The 18,312-nt window shown below is 42.6% G+C and overlaps 1 protein-coding gene across 1 annotated transcript; it reads left to right on the top strand.

Moving 5' to 3' along the window:
- Positions 1-1,660: 1,660 nt before the first annotated feature.
- On the top strand, positions 1,661-16,787 carry LOC105011071 (myelin protein zero-like protein 2). Its single transcript, XM_010870852.5, has 4 exons — positions 1,661-1,968; positions 14,775-14,944; positions 15,259-15,469; positions 15,696-16,787. The coding sequence occupies exons 1-4, from the start codon at positions 1,887-1,889 to the stop codon at positions 15,872-15,874; spliced, it is 642 nt and encodes a 213-aa protein (XP_010869154.3). The 5' UTR covers positions 1,661-1,886; the 3' UTR covers positions 15,875-16,787.
- The last annotated feature ends 1,525 nt before the right edge of the window (positions 16,788-18,312 follow it).

Here is an 18,312-nt window from a genome sequence, read left to right on the forward strand (position 1 = left end):
AAATCAGCTGTTTCCAGCTACAACAGTCATTTACAACATTACCAATGTATAAACTGTATTTCTGATCAATTTGATGTTATTTTCTTTCAAAAACAAGGACATTTCTAAATGACCCCAAACCTTTGAATGGTAGTGTAATTAAAACACGTCATGTTTCTATACTGTCGTTTTTGTATGCCGTTAACAGGGTAATTTCCTTATCAGACGTCAGAGGTCACCGTTTGGAAAATGTGGGATCTCAGGGAGACGAGTTTCAGTGTTAGTAGGTCTAATTACCATTTCTCTTTATGTATTTTTTCCCCAGTCATATGCTTGGTAAATTCCCACTTAGAAAAACATTTAAAAGACTGTAGGCTTCAGCTCGCTCCTGCCCCCTGCTGCAAAATTTTAAAACCACCTTAGATACAACAGACATCAAGATGTGTGCATAAGTGGCCTCACCAACAAAATTGCGTGAAAACAGACCCATATTTGCATATTGTCTTGCATTCAGGCTACAGCAGCAAATTGTACAACTGTTAGAGGAATTAAAAGAGTGGTTAGTTCAGCTAAAGCTAGGATTTGTCAAATAGTCAAACAACTACCTTCAGTATGTGTCCTGTCACCACTATAAAGGTTTTTAAGGTCATTTACTGCATTTATACATGGCTGATAACTAAAATAAACTGCAGAAGTGTGCAAAATGTTTTCCAGCCATGATCACTTTAGTACAGCACAGGGGCGTCAACTGGCTATAGCAAGGCAACAAACCCTAAAAACCTTCTGCTAATTTGTACTAAAGCAAAATGTTCAATGAAAGTTAACATGGTTTGTTCATAACCATAAATAGCAGCTCTGGGAACGGGATTTCTCTGCACGTCAGGCAGTAGGCTCAAGCAAGCCTGTTCTCACAGAGTAGAAAAGTTCAACTGCTGCTTTAACTGTTATGTCCTCAGTACAGCACCAGAATAACAAACTCTGTTTTGAGAGAAATATTTACCTTTTAACTACCCAAATGCCTGCTGTTGGTGAACACTGTACGTTTTTCTTTCAAAAACAAGGACATTTCTAAGTGACCCCAAACCTTTGAATGGTAGTGTAATTAAAACACATCATATTTCTATGCTGTCTTATACGTTTTTGTATGAGGTTACCAGGGTCATTTCCTTATCTGACGTCAGAGGTCACCGTTTGGAAAATGTGGGATCTCAGGGAGACAAGTTTCAGATTTAGGAGGTCTAATTACCATTTCTCTTTATGTATTTCCCCCCCAGTCATATGTTTGGTAAATTCACACTTAAAAAAACATTTAAAAGCCTATAGGCTTTAGCTCGCTTCTGCCCCCTGCTGCAACATATTAAAACAACCTTTGATACAACAGACGTCAAGCCGTGTGCATAAGTGGCCTCACCAACAAAATTGGGTGAAACATGACCAATATTTGTTTACAAAACCCACTAAACATGTACATTGGATTGAATTATTTCATTCATAAAGGCAAAAGCTAAATCAGAATATCAGCTGATTTAAAAGGTAAATAGGCCCACTGTTTTAAAATGTTAGTGGTAAGCTTTAACGTAGTGGATCTTTATACCCCAACCTCACGACAGCAAGTGAGAATGTACGGCAACCCTAAAGGGATATAAAATTGTTTTACACAAGAAAAAAACTGAAACGGAATAAACGATACGGGAATAAGATGTAAAACGTTTGTAACTCCGCCTGGACAGGTGGGAGGCGTCGAACGATGAGGTCAGTGGCGAGTCGAGACCCGTCTAGTTAACCGACAGTCAGTGCGGGTAGATTGGGGTGTAGATACATTTGCAGGCGTGTAGGTACAGACAATCTAAACTAGAGTTTCTAAATAGTTCAGTGTTTGGAAGGCCAGTCCACAAGGGACTGGGCAAATGGGTCGATACCGGACACCTTTTCCAATGTTCGTAAATCGGTTTTATGTCTTCGTCCTCTTGTCCGGACTAGCAGCTTCAGGTGAGTTTTCGGACAAGTTGATTTGTTGATTACTCTACACAGTTTTAATGATTCCAAACAATGGAAACCACAAAACAAGACTAGTAATTCTGTTTAGGGTATGATCGACTGTTTAAGATAACATATGGTAGGACCCGTTGAATAAGTATTTGTTCTCCATATCACTCGACGCAGAGTGTATCCTAAAACATTGGAGTAGCTCTGGCTGAGAGCAAAGTTCTACGACATAGTCTAGGACAAAATAAAGTGGAATTTTCAATTGAACTTGATTTTTTAGTCCTAGACTGGGTTTAATCCGTGACTGCGAAGACGGCCCATTAAGCATTTACCAGTTAATCTTCAAACGGGACACCAGTGCCGTTTTATGTGCGTCGAAGGGAAGTGAGAACTTACGCTGACATACGGTTGTTTGTGAGCATTCCGACGCGATCTTAAAATGCAACTATCCTAGGTTTTTAATGACTTTACAGTATTTGTCGGTATTGAGGGAAAGAAGCATTGTCTTGAGACTTTATAAAGCACTACTCGTTTCCTCCTTTTGATAAATGTGCATCCGTGCGTGTGTGCTAGAGCAGGGGTCCTAGATTTTGACTGGTCAATAGGAGAGTTCACCTGTTTCCCCTGAGCAAGCCAAGGGATGTCTATTATCGTGTCTCCGCTGATAAATTGCACGAAGGTCATTAGTGGGTAGGCAGTGTAATAAACAGATTGGTTAAACATTAGGCTATGTATTTAACATGTATCAACCTAAACATGCTGCATTCATTGTTGTTTATTGACAAGATAATTCATCAGTGATATTTCTCTGGCAAACAGTAGACGTATTTAACCTTGACTTAATCTCTGGACCTGCTCATCTCTATGCTTTAAGTGGATTATATAACAGAGGCAAAACAGCAGACTGTGTAGTTTTACATTGACAATACACGGCAAAGCAATAATGATTTAATATTGACATTGCCTGTCTAACTACAAAATAAGATAAACAACCATAAATAACAAACATTGTTTACTATGTTGTGGGTTACGGTCACTAACATATTTCTTGATTACAGATATTCCAAAAAATCCGTTAACAGCATAAATATCTTGAATTCAAGCTACAGCAGCAAATTGTACAACTGTTAGAGGAATTAAAAGAGTGGTTAGTTCAGCTAAAGCTAGGATTTGTCAAATAGGCGAACAACTACCTTCAGTATGTGCCCTATCACACCTGTAATGGTTTTTAAGGTCATTTACTGCATTTATACATGGTTGATAACTAAAATAAACAGCAGAAGTGTGCAAAATGTATTCCAGCCATGATCACTTTAGCATAGCACAGGGGTCTCAACTGGCTTTAGCAAGGCAACAAACCCTAAAAACCTTCAGCTAATTTGTACTAAAGCAAAATGTTCAATGAAAGTTAACATGGTTAATTCATAACCATAAATAACAAACTCTGTTTTGAGATAAACGTTTACCTTTTAACTACCCAAATGCCTGCTGTTGGTGAACACTGTAACAGTCTGCTCTGAGACAGTTGTCATGTCCCTGATATTAACCCATCCACAAGACACAGCTGAATGGCCATTATTTAGAAGCCTCTATTCACATTTGTTGGTGTTGCAGTACATCATTTTTGTCACAATTAATTTATAATATTTTTGTCCTATAAAGAGGAGGTTGTAATATGCCTCAAGGCTGTACATGCCTTCAGTTATCCAGAGAGAGACGTTGTTTAGATATTTTTACTTTGTACATTTTTACCTTGTACATGTCCTCTGTCAAAACCTCTACAGGAAGCTGTCATAAGATTGTCAACCGCTTGGGATGTTTGGCCATCGGTGATAAATAGTCTCACTTGCCATGACTCAGTTTTGTTTACCTAGAATCCCTTTTTCCCTTTTTGATGTGTTAACCAACCTATTCTGAATCATGAGAGCTCATAGTCTAACGACATACATGTGTCAGCTTGTCTTGATATTCCGGTTAACCCTTTTGACACACACACACACATTCTTGTAGAGACAAGAAACACATAAGTCTACCATGTTCCCTATCTGTAACCCCAACCCACATTAAAAACCTAACTTTGACCCTTAATTTAACTTCACCTTCACCTCATTTGATCTGGCCCTAAGGGCTAACCCCAAACCTACATTTTTAGAAAATAAGGGTTCCTTAAATGTTATCATATGAGGACAGCTGAAGAACCCTTATGGAACTTTTTTTTCTAACAGTGTAACTTATAAAACAGTTCTAACATGATCACCAATATTAAGTGTTTCCTTAACCCTAGCACCTAAGCTGCATTTTTGCTAGTGGGTACCTGCTGGAAAACCAGTAGAAAAAAAGTAGATACTAATTAGTTAGGATTTGGTCCATGGATCACACAGATACATAAACTAACCCTAATTTTGTTTTTATAGCTAAGCAGTTTTTACCTGAAAACTGAAGCGTACCTGCCATTTCTTTGGTCTACTATTCTTGTGGGAATGTTCAGTCCCTTGTAATGGCAAAGGGTGAAACTGCTTTCTTCTACTTTTATTGCACAGCCACTATGAATTCTCTTGTTATTTTTTTATGAGGATGGGTTTGGCCCTAAGCTGAAACAATGATTTGATTTCATGTACTTTCCTATTTATGACAACATTGTTGTGGGACATGTTCTGTTATTCTCAAAACTAAAGCCAGGAAGAAATGAACTGAGAAAAGTTAAACAGCCAAAGAATGAACATTGATGCAAAGTGTTTACATGTCAGATCATGGGAGAATTACACACTCAGTGGCTAGTCTATATTGACCACTTTGACACCAAAACAGTTTTTCAGGGCATGGATTCAACACGGCATTGGAATCATTCCACATGAATGTTAGTCCACGCCGACGCAATGACATCACAGAGTTGCTGCAGACTGGACAGCGCCACGTCCATGCTGCCAAACATCTCGTTCCCAAATATATCCAGTATTAATGATCACATTCTCACTGTGTCCTTGTTTTTGGCTGAAAGGAGTCAAAACCCAGTGTGCTTGTCTTCTGCAGAAGCCTTTCCCTGCAGCTGTGAGCTTCAAGATGTAGCTCTGCACACCACGGTTGTACTTCATCATTAACAGCCCGTTAGTAGCCAGTCCGTTGGCACGATTCTTGCCTGTTCGCCCAAATGATTGCCTCTTACACAGTGTTTTGTGTTTTGGGCACCAATCTAAGTAAATCCTGAACCTTGTTGCGCATGAGAAGCTAGGGGGGGTGGCCGTTTCTGAGACACTGCGACTGGGATTGTTGATCATGCCATGACCAGTGTTATGATTTATGGAATCCCTGGATCAACTGTCCGTGTCAAAATGAATGCCTCCACTCAAAACCTACAGCAAATGTGTCCCCTATGAAAGAATGAGACCCTGTTAATTTGCGATGAACTATTTGGTTTCATTTGTGTGTTAGGGATTCTGTTGATTTTGTCCGAGTCCCACTTAAAAGACTTTACAAAATGTGCTCTGAAACAACAATTGTTGGAATACTTGAATCAGCGTTAAGGTCTGAGTGGGAGGAGAGGTGTGATGGATTAAACTCTTATGGTCTTTTACGCGAAAACAATCTTCTGCAGCCCACAGCCACAAGATGAATTGTAGTATGTTAGTTTACTCGCGAAGGGGGAAGACAAGGAAGGAAAAATGAAGAGAGAGAAATGTGATCTGGTTACACTGTAACAGAAATACCCCCCCACTTTGATAATGAAACCTTTTTTAGATGGTCACCAATAGGTGAAACGCTATTTCCGGCTCCCAGGTCAGGTTTAGGGTCAAACTCACTGTTGTGGTAGCATTAGAATCAGGTGTAGACATTGGAGGTCATGTTTAGGGTTTGGTTACATTTAGGTATGAACTTAAGTTATGGAATTGTGGTTACAGTTATTGTTAGGGTAAGGTTCCCCAAAATACAGGAAAAACAAAAGTGTGTGTGTGTGTGTTTGTAGAAAGAGAGAGTGAGATAGTGAGTAAGAGTGTAGCCTGCTGATTGTATTGGCAGCCATCCAAGAGGGTCTTACCATCCCAGCACCTCCACTCTGTTTGGTCTGGCACCAGTGGAACACCACTGATCTCTGTCCTTTTCTGTCCCTGGCCATGTCTGTCTCTTTATCCCTGGCCCTGTCTGTCTCTCTGTCCCTGGCTCTGTCTGTCTCTATCCTGACCCTGTCTGCCTCTTTGTTCCTGGCCCCACACCTCCACTCTGTTTGTTCTGGCACCAGTGGAACACTCAGCACCACTGGTCTCTGTCCTTGTCTGTTCTTGGCCCTGTCTGTCTCTCAGTCCCACGCCCTGTCTGTCTGTTTGTCTATTCTGGCCCTGTCTGTCTATCCCTGGTCCTGTCTGTCTGTCTATCCGTGGCCCTGTTTGTCTCTATCCCTGGCCCTGTTTTTTTCCATCCCTGTACCTGTCTGTCTCTTTATCCCTGTAGCTGTCTGTCTCTTTATCCCTGTAGCTGTCTGTCTCTTTATCCCTGTAGCTGTCTGTCTCTTTATCCCTGTAGCTGTCTGTCTCTTTATCCCTGTAGCTGTCTCTCTCTATACCTGGCCCTGTCCGTCTCTATACCTGGCCCTGTCTGTCTCTCTGTCCCTCGCTCTGTCTGTCTGTCTCTATCCCTGGCCCTGTCTGTCTCTATCCCTGGCCCTGTATGTCTCTATCCCTGGCCCTGTCTGTCTCTTTGTCCCTGGCCCTGTCTGTCTCTTTGTCCCTGGCCCTGTCTGTCTCTTTGTCCCTGGCCCTGTCTGTCTCTTTGTCCCTGGCCCTGTCTTTCTCTTTATCCCTGGCCCTGTCTGTCTCTTTGTCCTTGGCTCTGTCTCTATGTGTCACTGGCCTTTGAACGTAGGTTGTCAACTGAACCCAGCCTCTCTCTCACCATGAAAGAGCTCTTGCAAATCTTACCTGTTCTTGTGAAATATCTGCTCACAAAGAAGAGAAGAGGGTCTTTGTATCTTTGGTGGATTTTTGTTTCTGTTTGTAGGAGACCCGGTCTAAGTGTTTCTTCCTCCAAAACCTGTAAAAGACTCAGATTTCTTCTGGCAGTCTGTAGGAAGCTGGCATGAAAATAGAATATGAAGAACACACAGACACAATAAATGAGTCACAACAGAGAACCATTGCTGATTGGTTGATTTGTCCTTCCCTGATTCCATGTAAATCTCATAGTTTATGAGAGAGGCCACGGTTTCTTGTTTACAAAAAATGAACAGATTTGCACCTATAGATAATTTAAACAGTTCCTTTGTTATAAAAAATATTGAACTGGGTCTTCCTGGAATCGTTTATAATGTTGCTTTCATAATGAGATATGGAGTTTTAAAATTAAAGGCACTTTGTACTCAGGTGTTCACGACAGCAACAAGCTCTCAGTACAATTGACCTGTACATCATAAGTACACCTTATCACACGGTTGAAAAAAATGATCCAAAACAACTGCTGAGGAGAGCGCGAGAGAGACTGAAAGAAGTTAATTAAAATAGAGGGAGGGAATGTTTGTGTGAGAGATTAAAGAAATGAGGGAGTATGGAAGAGCGAGGGAGAGCTATTCTAAGGAAAGTTAGATAAGATGAACAGATGTCCTGGGGTTGGTTAAAAAAGGTATATACAGGGATAATTTGATATTAAACTGAGTGGAAGGAAGTAACATCCACATGTTAATGAATTCCCAGTGGAAGTGATATGTCATCTCAAATGATCCCACTGTTACAATTAATGATATCTACTCAACTTGTCAAACACATTTACTCAGAAGAACATTGAGTGTTTTTAGGTTTTAGTCATTTGGAGAGTCCCACTTTCAACTCACACTGAGCCCCTTCCATTATTTAGCCAACTAGTAAACAAGCTGTAAGAAATATCCCCAGGAAATGGGTGTGGTCAGTAAGTCAACATCCTGATTCTAAACATATACAAGCAAACACACACACACACGCTGTATAATGGTAAATCAACGTACAGTTATAACGCAACTGGCCACAGTAGGATTATGAGTGTAAAAAAATAAAAATATTTTGTTGTCTTTCAGAATCCTACTACAGCTGCTCAGCAGGAAAACAGTTGTTTTGATTTGAGTAATGAGGTGCCAATTGGTTATTGCCATCATCCCTAATTCATTGTTAAAAATGGTTTTCAAGCCCTAGTTGTGAAAGATGCAACACACGCTATGATTCATGCCAATACAATAATTGGTAAAAAAAAAATTTTTGAAAACACTTGTTAAAATCAGATAGGATTACATGTTAACCTCCCAATGCTGTGTGGGAACCAATTCAGTCCCCCTCCACTTTCCCTTTCAACTCCCCTATCATCCATGCTCCCCTTTCCATTTCAACTCCCCTATCATCCATGCTCCCCTATCCTTTGCAACTCTCCTATCATTCCATGCTCCCCTTTCCTTTTCAACTCTCCTATCATCCATGCTCCCCTTTCCTTTTCAACTCTCCTATCATCCATGCTCCCCTTTCCTTTTCAACTCTCCTATCATCCATGCTCCCCTTTCCTTTTCAACTCCCCTATCATCCATGCTCCAGTTTCCTTTTCATTCCTCTATCATCCATGCTCCAGTTTCCTTTTCAACTCCCCTATCATCTACGCTCCAGTTTCCTGCAAGCAGATGAATGTTTAGAGGAAGGAAGGTAATCAAAACAAAAGCTAATGTGGATTCTGCTGGCCATGGGCAGACCAAGAGATTGGCCCTGTTCTAAATCTCTTTCTTGTCCTCCTTCGGGCCGGTCAAGGTCATTTCCCCCGGACTGATATAGCCCCAGCGCTGATCCAAGATATCCTACATAGAGGCTTTTTTCCCTGAGTCCCGAAATGAGCCCATTCAGCCCTCTTCTCTCGAAATCCTTTGTAAGAGAGGAACAGCAGCCGCCCACCACCACCCAAAGCATCCCCCAGACAGTTTGGGGCCGTTAAAAATACATTAGGTCCAGGCGGAATGAGGGGGAGTGAGGGAGGGCCATCTCGGGTCTACCATACAGTGGGGATGGTTAATATGTCATGTGGCCCACAGGAAGCCCCTGTTTCCCAGCCGCGAATGTGAACTGATCGGATCTTCCAGCATGATTCGGAAACCCTTTCAACCGCATGCATCCATAAATGCTTTGCGAGAAAACAGTATATCATAACAGTAGCGGGTGGCGTTACCACTAATGTCAACTGGATATCTCCCACACCACCAGCCCTATTTGGAAAGGATTTGGGTGAGTTGTGTGTCTTGCCCTGGAGATCCAATATGCTCTGAAATGAGTGGCCTGATGGTGGCGCTAAAGTCCTGAAATGATACATTGCTACAGTGGGGAGAACAAGTATTTGCAGGTTTTCCCACTTACAAAACATGTAGAAGTCTGTAATTTTTATCATAGGTACTCTTCAACTGTGAGAGAAGGAATCAAAAAAATAAGAAAAAGAAAATCACATTGCATGATTTTTAAGTAATTACTTTGCATTTTATTATATTTGATACATCAAAAAGCAGAACTTAATATTTGGTACAGAAACCTTTGTTTGCAATTACAGAGATCATACGTTTCCTGTAGTTCTTGACCAGGTTTGCACACACTGCAGCAGGGATTTTGGCCCACTCCTCCATACAGACCTTCTCCAGATCCTTCAGGTTTCCTTGGCTGTCACTGGGCAATACAGACTTTCAGCTCCCTCCAAAGATTTTCTATTGGGTTCAGGTCTGGAGACTGGCTAGGCCACTCCAGGACCTTGAGATGCTTCTTACGGAGCCACTCCTTAGTTGCCCTGGCTGTGTGTTTCGGGTCGTTGTCATGCTGGGAGACCCAGCTACGACCCATCTTCAATGCTCTTACTGAGGGAAGGAGGTTGTTGGCCAAGATCTCACGATACATGGCCCCATCCATCCTCCCCTCAATATTGTGCAGTCGTCCTGTCCCCTTTGCAGAAAAGCATCCCCAAAGAATGATATTTCCACCTCCATGCTTCACGGTTGGGATGGTGTTCTTGGGGTTGTACTCATCCTTCTTCTTCCTCCAAACACGACGAGTGGAGTTTAGACCAAAAAGCTCTTTTTATGTCATCAGACCACATGAGCTCCTCTGGATCATGCAGATGGTCATTGGCAAACTTCAGATGGGCCTGGACATGTGCTGGATTGAGCAGGGGGACCTTGCGTGCGCTGCACACTAATGGTTTTCTTTGAGACTGTGGTCCCATTTCTCTTCAGGTCATTGACCAGGTCCTGCCGTGTAGTTCTGGGCTGATCCCTCACCTTCCACATGATCATTGATGCCCCACGAGATATTGCATGTAGCCCCAGACCGAGGGAGATTGACCGTCTTCTTGAACTTCTTCCATTTTCTAATAATTGTACCAACAGTTTTTGCCTTCTCACCAAGCTGCTTGCCTATTTTCCAGTAGCCCATCCCAGCCTTGTGAAGGTCTACAATTTTATCCCTGATGGCCTTACACAGCTCTCTGGTCTTGGCCATTGTGGAGAGGTTGGAGTCTGTTTGATTGAGTGTGTGGACAGGTGTCTTTTATACAGGTAACGAGTTCAAACAGGTGCAGGTAATACAAGTAATGAGTGGAGAACAGGAGGGCTTCTTAAAGAACTAACATGTCTGTGAGAGCTGGAATTCTTACTGGTTGGTAGGTGATCAAATACTTATGTCATGCAATAAAATGCAAATTAATTATTTAAAAATCATACAATGTGATTTTCTGGATTTTTGTTTTAGATTCCGTCTCTCACAGTTGAAGTGTCCCTATGATAAAAAATTACAGACCTCTACGTGCTTTGTTAGTAGGAAAACCTGCAAAATCGGCAGTGTATCAAATACTTGTTCTCCACACTGTACTTGTAGCTACAGTCATGAAATGATGCATAGCTCTCTAAAGGATCAAATTGCTATCATGAGGCCATAAGGCCTACCATACATTATAATATTTGTATTATAGCATGTGATCTACTAGTACATATAAATATTTTCTGTAGAAAAACAATGTTTTCTTTTTTTTTCAAAGCCACCAGTCTTTCTGTTGAGACTCTAAATCCCAGTAGTGCATTTGTAGGAGACCCAATATTTACTGTTCTTTTGTTAATTAGGCAAACATTCTGCACTGTCTGCAGACTACTATAGGTCAGCTGAACACACACACACACACACACACACACACACACACACATAGAGGGCACAAATCAAACACAGATGGAACCTGGACTTAAAAAGCAGTGCTTCACTTGGCATAAGGTCTTTTAGTAATATTGCCGGTACACATATTTTGTACCTAGGTTATTGACACAGCGTCACATTCTGGAACAGCAACCATTCAAAGTTGGTTTTAGTGGGAGTGACTGTGTCATTCTATGGGGGTGACCTTACTGAGTAAATTATTTGTCCCCTTGATTTGAGCTAATCTAGTTTTAATGAAGCAAGAACTGCTGGAAGTGTCTGGCAATGAGATTAGGGGACAATTGATGTGAATAGAAGTTCTGGTGCATTGTTGTTTTCTGAAACGGGAGCTTTGAAGACCAATTAAAACAAATGTTCCTGGTATTCTGTGTGTATTAGGATTGCTAATAGAAAAATACAGCATTATAAGGAATTTGATGACGATGATGATGATGATCATGATTATGAAGAAATTGAGGCATTAGATGATTAGGAATTCTGTCATAGCATGTAGAGCCCATTGAGTATTTTTTGCGAATGTCTCTTGCTGAGTGAGTGACTGCCCCTTGTTAAATAGCGTAGCACTTAGAGATGTGGACTGTCATGGAGGAGACCGGTGTTCGAGCCTCGCCACAGTCAAAACAAATTATGCATTAGGATTTGTTCAGGATAGACTAATCTTCACTGGCTACCACCTTCAGTAAGCCTAAAATAAAATTGTTTATGGTTATATATCAACAATTTATGGTGGACTTTTGAAGTAAGTATCCATGCATGCTTTTTGGGGCAATATAATAGATCACAACCCCTTGTGCAGTAAATTAGGAGAATTTTCCACAATTCTATGGCAAAAGTCATACAATTCATAGATGCTATTTGTGGTGGAAGTAAACTTAGTAAGAAGAAATGTTAGTCAGTTTAACACAATGCTTAATGGTGTCTAGCTAAATATTTAAACTTGGCGTATTGTTAATGTGTGACAAAATGATCCAATGTCGAGAGGCTATACCGACACTTGGTACATATACAGTAGCTTAGTGGCATAGTGGTAAAAGACAGCAGACACAACAACATTCATCCCTTTTAATTACGGGCCAGTCGAACTAGGCTTGCCTGGTTCCTTTTCTTGTTCACAACATGACATTACTCACCTTTGTCTCAGCCTGAAATTAGCAAGATTAGCATCATCCAAGTTCATAAATTGAAAGTGTACGTCCTCAGCCACAAAGGCGGCATTGCAAGCAGAAACCTAGCTTACTTCAAATCCCTTCAAACAAAGACCGGTGGTGTTGTTTACCTCAAAGAACCTGTCTGTTTTGTATTCCTCCGAATAATGTTTGTATTTTTAACTAAACTGAGGCTCTCTATGTTCATTGTTCAGTTTTGTTCACAAATGGTATCAATCTGCATTTTTTCTTTCAGGAAGCAGAAGTGTCAACACCACTTTGTAAACAACCACACCAACTTGTACTCTTATAATTTTTACTCAGCACAGCCAGAAGTGGACTGATCACCCCTTCGAGCCTGGTTCCTCTCTAGGTGTCTTCCTTAATTCCGGCTCCTCTTAGGGAGTTTTTCCTAGCCGCTGTGCTTCAACATTGTTTTTGCTTTGTCCTTTGGAGTTTCAGGCTGGGTGTTTTGTAAAAGCACTTCATGAAAACTGCTGATGTAAAAAGGGCTTTATGAACAAATTTGATCGATTGATTGAACCACGATATCACTGAATACCAGAGGCTGTGTGGTGGCCACAGAAAATAGGTCCATAGTGCCAGTTTCAAGTCACTAAATTCCACCTGTTGTTTCGTCTGTATGCAGTCAAAAGAAATTGGTGCTAGCGTGACAGCTTACTGAATTTAGTTTGAAGTATTCTTTTAGTTTGTTTCTGCTTGCAATTATGATTTTTTGGCTCGGGACAGACACTTTCAATTCATGAATTTGGATAATGCTAATAATGCCAATTGCTGGCTGGGACAGAGGTGAATAATGGTTTGTTGTGAAAAATGACTCCAATTTAGGGTTAACAGAATTTCACCAAATATAGAATGTAGGGTGAACAATGCCACTATTTAAGTGGATATTTACGTCATAGTGTACCCCCCCACACACACCTGGGGGAACTTTTGACAGTTACTTTGCAAGTTCACCCATCAATAGCTTAAGTTATTCCAATCTAAATAGTCTGGACAACAACCTTGTTTAATGTTTTGAGAAGGACCCAGGAACTTGGAGTATGAACAGAGAGATAGAAGCATACTGGCCTTGAGAAGACCAAAATGAGACGTGTTTTTGAAGTATCTTTATTTGGCAGGTCCGCCATTGGTTCCCCGTTCTCTTCACAGATGAGAGCTGCTTCACACTGAGTGTGACAGACGTGAAAGAGTCTGGAGACGCTGTGGTGAACGTTATACTGCCTGCAACATCATCCAGCATGACTGGTTTGGCAGAGGGTCAGTGATGGTATGGGGAGACAAATCCTTGAATGTTCGCACAGACCGCCACATGCTAGCCAACGGTGCTGTTAGGCACGGAAATGAAATCCTCAGACCCATTGTCTGAACCTATGTTGGTCGGGTGGGCCCTGGGTTCCTCCTGGTGCAGGACAATGCCTGGCCTCATGTGGCCACAATGTATAGGCAGTTCCTGGCTGACGGAGGCATTGATGCCATTGACTGGCCCTCACGTTCCCCAGACGGGAATCCAATTGAGAACCACTGAGACATTATGTGCTGGTGCATCTGACACCGCCAAGTAGCGCCGCTGTCCAGGAGCTCACTGATGCCCTGATCCAGATCTGGGCGGAGATCCCCCAGGATCCCATCCGCCATCTAATCAGGAGCATGCCCAGACGTTGTCAGGAGTGCAAACGGGCACCTGGGGGCCATACACACTACTGAATCACATTATGAGTTGCTGTGATGATATTCATGCAAGTTGGAACATCCTGTGATTTCAATTGTTTTTCAGCCCTCAATCGTTTGGTGAATTTTCATTGACCGTTGTTATGTCATTTTGTTCTTAATGAATTAAACAATGTACAGTAAAGACTTTAATCTTTAATATATTTCCTTCATCGAGAACCGATGTGTGATTGAAGTGTTCTCTTAAGTTTTTGAGAAGTGTAGAACTCTTCACCTTGTCTTTGCCTAAAACGTTTTTTCCCCATTTTAGAAAGATTTATTTTCATATGTGTGTGTCAGGTCCTGGCTGGGGGCTTCTTGGCATCTCTATGTCCCTGGGGGGCACAGTCAGGGCCTGACCACAGAGGTGCCTCTTGCCATCTCGGCACTCCATTTTTGTTTGTCCCCAATTAGAGGCAGCTGATTCGGGACCCTATTTAAGTTGCCCTTTGAGTCCATTAGTTTGTGGTTCATTGTTTGTGTTAAGTGTTTGCACTCAGTTTTCGCGCTGCCTTTCCTTTTGTTGTTTTCTGTTCAGTTATTTATAAAGGATCTTTCAATACTACACCTCTGTTCCTCGTGTCCTGTGTCCCTTTGTGTGTGTGTGTGTGTGTGTGTGTGTGCGCGCGCGCCTCTCCCCCTGTCCGATTCCAGGCTTTTCGTAACTCATGGACTTAATGGTCTGTTGGAACATGCAGCACTGATGTTGCGTGTTTAGCCGCCCAGGCTTGTGTTGCGTAACCACTATGTTATGCTCCAGGCGTGCTGCCAGTCGGAGGTATGAAGGTGTACACGTCCGGGGAGGTGGAGGCGGTGAATGGCACCGACGTGCGGCTCAAGTGCACCTTCCAGAGCAGCTCTCCCATCACCCCGGCAACGCTCACCGTCTCATGGAACTTCCGGCCCCTTGGCCGTGGCCGCGAGGAGTCGGTGAGTCACCCTTGCTTGAGATGTGGTTCAGAGACTTTGTCTTGGTGTGTGTGTATAGTTTCCATTCTGTATGGGACATTCTAATTGGATATAAAACATTTAATTAATATTACTTTATAGATGTAAATGTAAATGCATCTCACTAAGCATTTGCCAATTTGTGGTGTATCCATCGGGGCACACTTTAGCTAATTGCTGTGACATGTTTGGCAACGGGCAGCAACATTTTCCCATTGGAGGTAGGCTGCCTGTTTCTGTATGTTTTTTTTCCCATTTGGTGCCTGATGAACATCTCCCCGGTCCCCCTACAACAGGTGTTCTACTACCACGAGAGACCCTACCCGCCTCCGGAGGGACCCTTCCGGAAACGAGCGATATGGGCTGGGGACATCATGGGCAGGGATGCCTCCATCATCGTGCGTGACGTCAAATTCACCTTCAACGGGACGTTCAGCTGCCAGGTGAAGAACCCGCCGGATGTCTACGGCAACATGGGGGAGGTGAAACTAACCGTGGTCACCACAGGTCAGTGTCCCTGTGAAGGAGACAGAAATGAGTTTAGCCTTATGCTGTGAACGTTTTCTCCGCGCTGTACGCCATTTTGTTTTCATCCGTGTGGCTTCACTGTCGCTAATAACGCTAGCTCCTGAAACTATACGTCATGAACCAGCCGTACTGTCCGGCTGGTATGGAGGGACATGGTCTCCTGGTTTCCGCGTCTAAGCCTCTAACTCCTCTGCCTTCTTCCCAGCCTCCTTCTCGGAGATTGCCATACTGGCTGCGGCCATCGGGGGTGCAATCGTGCTGATGGTAGTCCTCCTCGTCATCGTCATGTCGATACGACGCTGTCGCAGGAAGAGACGGGAGGAGGAGGAGGAGGGTGACGACGAACCACCTCAGAGGGTGAGGAAGGACCCTACTGTCTGGTAAGAGGGACGGACAGTTAGAAGGATCCCCTCTCAAACTGGCCTGTGGTGCCCACCTCTCGGACTGGGCTCAGTGTGGACACTCCTTCCAACCCAATTTTGGATCCAGAAACCTGGAACATCGTCGGGAAGCTATTTTGACCAAGTGCCTTAGAATACTATTGTAGATGATCCACTTGCAGGGTCCTGTATCGTACACCCATCATGCACCACTCCCGGGAAGACGTAAGGCTTCCAAAGCCATTTCCTGTTTAAGTGTATGTGTGTTGACGTTATGTACATCATTTCTGTTGTGATTGACTACTAACCAGTTTCAAACTGTAACATCAGCGTAGCTGTTGTAGGCCATTTCCTGGTTGTGTACTTACCAGCAGGGTCCTTAATGGTTACTCTGGTTCACATAATTTCAGTCAGTTCAGGAGGACTTCGCCTGTCTCACATTACTGCTGATCAATGAGAATGTTTCATTTTATTCCTGAAGTGATTTTATATTTCTAAATTGTTTTTTTTTTTACAGTGTATTTGTATTTACTAAATGCTGAAATAATGTCAATATTCAATGGAACACACTTTAATGGCAGTTGTTTGAATATATCACAAAAATACCAACAAATATAATTATACTGTTATGTTCAAAGACTTTCCAAATGTTTCGGTTGTAGATGGTTGAAACACTGTGTTCTGGTCCTTTGTAGACTGGTAATATTATGGCCAGGGGAACATGTTGTTTTTGACTTGCTGTTTATGGCATTTGCAACACAGCTGTCGGGTTCTAGTCTGTGGTTGAAAGGACTATGTTGACCCTCATTGTGTGGGGTTTTCAGATCTCTCTGCGTTGGACACTTTGTCTGCTTTGAATTGAAATGTAAAAAATCCTGTTTGCTTAATTTTACATAAAATATTATGAACAAATGCCAGCTGTACGACTTTGCAATGGAAGAATCTAGTTGTTTTGAAAAGGTGAAAATCCTATAGTAGTGATTGTTCTAGCATACAGTGTTTCAAGTTGACTTTGCTATAATAGTTGTTCTTCTACTTTCTCTTGAAGTGGCCACTGCCTTTCATTTAAATGGCAAATTCATGCTTGACCTTTCCTGATTTTGACCTCTGACCTCAGCTTTGTCTATGGCTAGGTGTGTGTGTGTCCATACTTGTTTGTTAGTTTGTGTCTGTGTGCATTTCAGCATGGACGCTCTGGATTGACAGTTCGGACTGCATGACCTCTGACCTCAACACAGAGCTTGTCTTAGAAAAACGAAAGTATCTCTGGAGATTTGGTGACTGGTTAAAACTGTGACAGTGATGCTATGGAGCCAGCAGTTGGAGGGTGGGGTGATTTCCTGGAGTGGGTCAGGAAAACAGAACATTATTCCTGACACAGAGTGTTTAGTGTCTAGAACGAGAATGAATCGGAGAATCCCACCGGACGATCATGCCAATGGTGTCAGTTTGAAAGGTGCAACGGGAGGCGTCAGGCAGCACAGCAGACTACAACGGCCCAACAGAGGAGGTAAGGGAAAGGACAAAACGCCTCCCTCTGAATGTGAGGAATGCAAAGGCTGCAAGGTGAATGAAATAGGAATCTTTCAATGCACTGTACCAGAGAGAATGCATCACACAAGGAGTCTTGGATCAATTTGAGTTTGGTTCCATTCATACAAAACACCTGCAAATGTCCGAAGAGCCGAACCGCCTGCCTGCGTTGACTGGGCTGTAGACAGGGATGGTGGTTTGGTGTTCCTGATCCATTGTGCGTCTGCTCATCTGTTAATGGATCTTGTATCTACAGTAACCAGTGTGGGTCAAGCTGTTGGTGCTGTACGGTCTAATGGAATATAGCAGGCTGACAGCCTGACAGCGTCTTAGACCGGCCGATGGTGATTGCTTATGTCTGTCGATTAGTGGATTAGATAGAAACCCCTGGGCATTCATTGATCTAGCCTACAAGGACAGATATGGGTGACTCTTCTGCCGCTTCGGGGCCTAGCCAGCGTGCGCCGTGCTGACTCAGACATTATCCGTTCGCTCTTCTCTTCCACAGTTATGGTTGTGTAACTTGGTCAACAGAGGTCCAATGTTCAACCCAACCCCACATATTCTGAACAGTGAAAGCATAACTTTGGGGTGGGAGGTGGTGGGGGGGGGGGCTGCTAGACCAGGCTGAGGTAATGTAATGCTGTAAAAAAAAGGGTTTATGTGTAAAAACCACTTTTTTTTTATATCTTCTGATTTCACAATTAGTCCAAAATATGATACGTGATCTCATAGTCCCTTTGAAAATCCATATTGCAGTCATTCACCTAAGAACTGTCGCCACTCAGTGAAGGCTGTGTTGTGTGGGAATTGAAGAGTCACATGCAGTCAGATCTGAAAACCGCTTGATTCCGAGCTTGTCCTTTAATTATTAATTTTTTATTAACTGAGCATGCAGCCTACTAACAT

Source organism: Esox lucius, chromosome 1, assembly GCF_011004845.1.
Source record: "Esox lucius isolate fEsoLuc1 chromosome 1, fEsoLuc1.pri, whole genome shotgun sequence".
NCBI lineage: Eukaryota > Metazoa > Chordata > Actinopteri > Esociformes > Esocidae > Esox > Esox lucius.

What these genes read in the sequence shown, in the direction of transcription:
- LOC105011071 (XM_010870852.5), top strand. Translation starts at nt 1,887, where the DNA reads ATGGGTCGATACCGGACACCTTTTCCAATGTTCGTAAATCGGTTTTAT. An exon ending in GTCCGGACTAGCAGCTTCAG is followed by an intron (nt 1,969 to 14,774) that starts GTGAGTTTTCGG and finishes GTTATGCTCCAG; the next exon opens with GCGTGCTGCCAGTCGGAGGT. An exon ending in GCCGTGGCCGCGAGGAGTCG is followed by an intron (nt 14,945 to 15,258) that starts GTGAGTCACCCT and finishes CCCCTACAACAG; the next exon opens with GTGTTCTACTACCACGAGAG.